The sequence below is a fragment of the Chelmon rostratus genome, chromosome 16, assembly GCF_017976325.1.
Source record: "Chelmon rostratus isolate fCheRos1 chromosome 16, fCheRos1.pri, whole genome shotgun sequence".
NCBI classification, from domain to species: domain Eukaryota; kingdom Metazoa; phylum Chordata; class Actinopteri; order Chaetodontiformes; family Chaetodontidae; genus Chelmon; species Chelmon rostratus.
This window is the reverse complement of record NC_055673.1, coordinates 13,370,724-13,376,824: the sequence shown is the minus strand read 5'-3', so window position 1 is coordinate 13,376,824 and position 6,101 is coordinate 13,370,724. Positions and strand designations below refer to the sequence as shown.

Here is a 6,101-nt window from a genome sequence, read left to right as displayed (position 1 = left end):
GGCTGTGTACGGTGGCTCTCCCTCACTTCCGCACCATAAATGTGTGTTTGCTATACGAGGGAACACGGGGAGAAAAGAGGAATTCATGTTGGTGTTTATTTGAGCTTTGGCCAAATCCAACCTGGGGCGGCTGCGTTGGCGCGCACTCTGCACCAAACCCCAGCCGCTCCTGTACCCCCAGCCAGACACACATACTGTACGCTCTCAGCTACTCGAGCGCACACACAGCACAAGTTTTACTACTCACACACACATACCTGTCCATCCTAGCTATATCAAGGTGTGTTTGTCTTTCCCTGCCCACCGTTTAGGTCCTCCCAGAGCAGGTATTTCCCTCTCCTTTCCACAGACACACACAGGCGCGCACACACACACGCAGCTATAGAGGGGGGCTGTCTGTGGGCCGACTGCGTGAAGCACTTGCATTGATAACCTGCAGCTCAGAGTCACTCAGTCTCACTTTGTGGCCGTCCCCCTCGCCTGGAACTCCCTTGCTGCTCTGCTCTGTCTCCTTTCTCGCTTTTCACTCTAGGACCGTCTGCGGACGCACTCAGACCCCCGCGTTTACTCATCACCTCTGTCGCTGTCACCATGACGCCTACCCCGCCGTTGTTCCTGCTGCTGCTCGGCCTTGTAGGGGCTCAAGCCACCACCACCATGGACCTCCGCACGGCTGCCGCCATGGGTAAGAATGATGACCTTTAACCCTTAAACCTAATCCTAACTCCAGTCTGTGATGTGATGTCTGATGTCTCACTCTAATATTGACAGCAAACCTCAGAATAGACATTATAACATGATGAAGCTACATAAATACTTTATAGAGGTATCAGAAGTGTAGAGAAATATTCTTTTCTTTTTCTTGGACTCAACTTTAACTCTTCTAATAGTGTTTAGTCTTGTCTGTGCATCCACGGTGGAACAATGTGTGTGAACTAGCTGCATGTGGTATAAACTGCCAGAGGTAACAGAAGTGCTGAAATTGAAATGAAATTGGTTTGGATAATTCTTTCAATACTGGGATTATAATGTTTAAAGAAGAAATAATAAAACTCCACAGTCATATTGATTTCTATTTTTTTCAGTGTCTTCAGGCATTTATTGATCAGAGGTTATTTGATTTGGAGTGATCAGCGGTGGTTTTTGTGTGGTTGCTGCTGGTTGGATGGTGGATGTGCACAGTTTGAATGACTGCTTGAGGAGGGAGTGTGGCAGCTGGTGCGCTGTGTGTGTGAGGGAATGAGTGATGGAGATGTTGGTAGGAAGAAAAACTGGAGGGAGGGAGAGAGGTGAAGGGTGAGAAGGGAGATCAGTGATTTTAAACAGACACTGGAAGTTTTAGCGGCAGTTAATTAGTCTGGACTCACTGCAAACTCAACACGTCGTCGCTGCTGTGAACAGTCTAACTTTATTATGAATCACAAAAACAGTTTTTACTCATTCACACGCATAAAGTAGCTCCATCTGTTAAAGCTACACTGTTTGCATCAATATGAGAATAATTCTGACAAAAATGATTAACTCAAGGTTCACTTTTTTTGAGCTTTTTCTGAGCTTTCAACCACATCTCATGGCCTCGGTTGTCATTCTGATTTATTAATATTATCTTTGAGGCTCTCTTTTAAAATCCCTTGTGACTGATATGTAAGAGTCTCACTTGATCTTCTTCTGACATTATCCTTGTTTTTCTGGCCAAGCAGTTCTCCATCTCTCCCTCCACCTTCGCCTCTCTCCACCCCATTGCCTGCCTGCATCCTGTTTTTATGTTTCCTCCCTCTTTCTCACCAGCCTCCATCCCCTCCACCCTCCCTGATCCACTCAATACCTCCGTTCTCCCCATGCTCCTCCCACCCTCCCCCTTTTCTCCCTTCCTCATCAACTTAATGTCTTTGTCCGTCTACATTTCTGGATCATTTTGTTGATGTACAGTCATTATGCAAATTTTAAGGATGTGAATTCATAATCATCTCCTTTCTGTCCCTTCATTTGTAGCGGCAGGTTTGTGCAAAACTCGTCCCACAGACATCGTGTTCATCATTGACAGCAGTCGTAGCGTTCGCCCTTCAGAGTTTGAGCAGGTCAAGGTCTTCCTGGCTAAGGTCATTGAGGGACTGGATGTTGGACTCAACGCCACCCGTGTGGGTGTTGTCAACTACGCCAGCCGCGTCAAGAACGAGGTATGGGGCACAGCGAGCCTTCACTACCACTGAGCAAAGTTTTTATTTAATGTCAAACTATTTACTATTTACTTATCACTGACCTTCCTATTTTTCAACTGCAGGTGTCTCTGAAGACACACCGATCCAAAGCCGGACTGATTAAGGCTGTGACCAAGATCGAGCCCCTGTCTACTGGAACAATGACTGGTCTGGCCATCCAGTTTGCCCTGAACGTGGCCTTCAGTGAGAATGAGGGCGCTCGCGTGAAATCTCCTGACATCAGCAAGGTCACACACACATTTACATGCACTCATGGGTACAATTCAACATATTCCAAAATCACGATCATTATATTTTGCTCCTCTTGCTTCACAGGTTGCCATTATCGTGACAGACGGGCGTCCTCAGGACAACGTGAAGGATGTGGCTCAGCGCGCACGGGACGCTGGTATTGAGATTTTCGCCATCGGTGTGGGACGTGTGGACATGAGCACTCTGAAGCAGATGGCCAGTGATCCTCTGGACGACCACGTGGACTACGTGGAGAGCTACAGCGTCATCGAGAAGCTCACCAAGAAGTTCCAGGAGGCCTTCTGTGGTAAGATGAGAGGAGGTGGAGGGAAGAGGAAGTGGAGGGAGATGAGGGGAAGATGAGAGGTTTTTTTAATAAAGATTAGAGGGACGGATGCAGGAAACAGGGATGAAATTAGACAGTGATTGAATAGAATTACTGTCAGGGTGGGTCGTCATGTTTACCCACCGCCTGTGGAGAGAGCTGTCTGCTCGCCCCCCTATACTGAGGGTAAGGTGTCAGGACTGTCATCTTTTCATTCCAATACATTGTTCCCCCTCTTTTGTCCTCTCCCTTCCTCAACAAGACTACAGTATATTCATTCAAACTCATTAAATATTCCCAGTGCGACGAGGGCATTAGGGCAGGAACAACCTTTTGGAAGGAAATTCGCTCCTGTTCTTCAGTCAACTCTCACATAACCGAGAGGCGAGACTGATCTCTCTCTAATTACCGATCCATTAGTGACAAGCATTACACTTCTAATTAGCGATGCCCTTTGGCTCTCCCATTCTGCGGCAGGTTTGACTGCTGTCTGCCACTCAGTTTGCAGCAGCCAATCTCACTGCAGGCATTTTCGTCCAAGGGCAAAGCTGCATGATGGCAGTGTTGGATTATTATTGGATGAGCCTGTGCCTCACATTTAGACACAGACAAACTGATCTGGTTGAGGCTTCTCCAATCTTTTCCACCTGTTAGCTTTAAGGATCCACTGGATTCGTGCACCATCCACACATATTAAAAACCGGTCAACTGCAGATCACAGTGGATCATTAAAAAAAATCAATGCTAGAATCTCCCATTTTCAAACTGACATAGTTTCACTCTCTCCTCCTAACCCCGACAACCCACCCCCTCCCCGTGTGTGTGTGTGCCTCAACATATATTCCACTGTGTGTACGTGTGTGTTCTGCATGCACACACACACACAGTGTCGGACCTGTGTGCCACCGGGGATCATGACTGCGAGCAGGTATGCATCAGCAGCCCCGGATCATACAAGTGTGCCTGCAAAGATGGCTTTACCCTCATGGACGATGGTCGCAGCTGCAGTGGTGAGTGTGTGTGTGTGTGTATGTGGGTATGAAGGTATTAGTCCAAGCATGGCCACTGTGCTCCTGGAGTAACATGCTCTGTTGTGTCTGACATCACCAGCCTGCAGCAACTCAGCGACAGACGTAGTGTTCCTGATCGATGGCTCTAAGAGCGTCCGTCCTGAGAACTTTGAGCTGGTCAAGAAGTGGATCAACCAGATCGTCGACAAACTGGATGTGTCTGACAGCAAGGCTCACGTTGGACTGGTGCAGTACTCCAGCTCAGTCAGACAGGTGCGGGTCTGCGTTTGGCATTTAATCTCCCCTAACAAACCAGCTTCCTTCTCTTCTGTGTTAACATCACATGCTTCTATCTGCCTCATGCAGGAGTTCCCCCTGGGCCGCTTCAACAACAAGAAAGACCTGAAGGATGCTGTGAAGAGAATGGCCTACATGGAGAGGGGAACCATGACAGGTCAGGCTCTCCGCTACCTGACAGACAACAGCTTCAGCGCCGCTCAGGGCGCCCGACCCGGAGTCGCCAAGGTGGGCATCGTCTTCACTGACGGACGCAGCCAGGACTACATTGGAGATGCCGCCAAGAAGGCCAAGGAGCACGGTGAGCGGGAGAGGATAGATTGCTTCTTAACAAATGAGTATAGTATAAGTAGATATAATACAAAGCCCACTTTTATCAGTCAGAATGAGGCAAACCTGTATGTGTTTATGTCACAGGTTTCAAGATGTACGCTGTTGGAGTGGGCAACGCTGTGGAGGATGAGCTGAAAGAGATCGCCTCTGAGCCGACTGGAGAGCACTACTTCTACACCGCTGACTTCAAAACTATGACCCAGATTGCCAAGAAGCTGCAGATTAACATCTGTCAAGGTCGAACACAATCATTAAATACAAACATTAACAATACTTGCGTTATTGCTGGTTATTTTGCTGTACATACTGGTACAATAACTCAAAATGTGTGTTTCTGTTCCCACAGAGGAGGACCCTTGTGAATGCGACTCCCTTGTAAAGTTCCAAAAGAAAGTAGAAGATGCCCTACAGGCACTAACGAAAAAATATATCCTTTACAACAGGCCAGATGGTTTGAGAATATGATGAGGTTTTAATCTTGTTATCGTATTTTCTGTCGTGTCTTCATTGTTGCTGTCCTTGACTAAATGTTACTAGAGAGTATGTCGAAGAGGATCGCCTTGCTGGAGAACAAAATCGTCTGAGGACTCACTTCTCGCGCTTCCCTGTTCATCTGTACACAAACCCACATACACACACAACCACACACATAAACAGTTTTTGCTTCCTGTTAAGGTATGAAGAGGAACCTGTGTGTGTGTGTGTGTGTGTGAACCCTGACCTCTGCTTGTATTCTAAGCTCTCCCAAACCACCGCTGCCCCTCCTCTCTCGGCCTTACCTCTTCCACCCTTGGGTCTCCTGGGACACGAAGCGCCGGTTGCCATGGGGACCACGCCTTTGTGTGTGTGCGTGCGCTCCGAAGGTCATCCTCCATAGCCAGCCTGTGTGTTTGTTAATAAAAGTCTTCCCTCATAGGGAAACGGTATACTGAAGGGTTTTTCTTTGTTGCTGCCACGATGTTGAATTTCCCCAAACTCCATAGTCTGTCTTGTCTTGTTATGTCAAACGGAGCAGCACATCACCCTCATTTGTCTGTCTGATTATGTCTGTCACTGTCATCTTTCCCTCTCTCTCCTCTCATAACTGAAGGCTTCATCTTTTTTTCCCTTACCCCCACACAAAGGTATCTAATATTATATATGGTATATATAAATATATATACAGGTAAATTAATATAAGATCTATGTCTGATAATAAGGGTACACCAATGATGTTTTTTTTCCTAAATAAAGGTGATTCAGGAAGTACATATTATAAATTGTGACACAATTCTATGCCAAATTAGTATTGCATTATGACACAAATGCACACACAGATGTGGATTTCTTACTTTTACACAGTTTTAGTTTCTAATTAAATATCAATAATTGTAAAAAAAAGTACACTGAATGTTCCTCTGGCCACAAGGGCTTAACAGGTGCTCCCAGCAAAATGGTGATTCATGGTCAAAGATTTCTGCAACAGCAGTCCTTTATCATAATTTTGCATTAATTTAAATAGTAATATTTCAAGGACCAAATCAAAAGCTGGATCCATATCCTAATATAATTTCTTGGGGTTGCTTGTCAAGAAAAGGTTTCCACCTGCATGAGAGTGCAGAAAATTAACAGTAAGCATTTATTTTTGTTATTTTTTCAGGTAACAATAACATCTGCCATTTACAGCGTTATGCATGTTAAATTTGC

The 6,101-nt window shown here is 46.0% G+C and overlaps 1 protein-coding gene across 2 annotated transcripts; it reads left to right on the top strand.

Annotated features, from left to right (window-relative positions):
- The first annotated feature begins 340 nt into the window (after positions 1–340).
- matn1 (matrilin 1) lies at positions 341–5,652 on the top strand. Of its 2 annotated transcripts, XM_041955314.1 has the most exons (10): positions 342–685; positions 1,993–2,177; positions 2,282–2,446; positions 2,535–2,757; positions 3,663–3,785; positions 3,886–4,058; positions 4,152–4,383; positions 4,500–4,652; positions 4,762–4,842; positions 4,950–5,652. In XM_041955314.1, the coding sequence occupies exons 1-10, from the start codon at positions 592–594 to the stop codon at positions 4,997–4,999; spliced, it is 1,479 nt and encodes a 492-aa protein (XP_041811248.1). In that variant the 5' UTR covers positions 342–591; the 3' UTR covers positions 5,000–5,652. The 2 variants fall into 2 exon arrangements, with proteins under 2 accessions (XP_041811249.1, XP_041811248.1); XM_041955315.1 differs by lacking the exon at positions 3,663–3,785 and having other exon boundaries at positions 341–685.
- The last annotated feature ends 449 nt before the right edge of the window (positions 5,653–6,101 follow it).

Bases quoted from the DNA above. Each gene is read 5' to 3' on its own strand.
- matn1 (XM_041955314.1), top strand. From the start codon at position 592: ATGACGCCTACCCCGCCGTTGTTCCTGCTGCTGCTCGGCCTTGTAGGG. The intron at 2,447-2,534 runs GTCACACACACA...CTTGCTTCACAG, and splicing joins AATCTCCTGACATCAGCAAG to GTTGCCATTATCGTGACAGA. The intron at 3,786-3,885 runs GTGAGTGTGTGT...TGACATCACCAG, and splicing joins CGATGGTCGCAGCTGCAGTG to CCTGCAGCAACTCAGCGACA.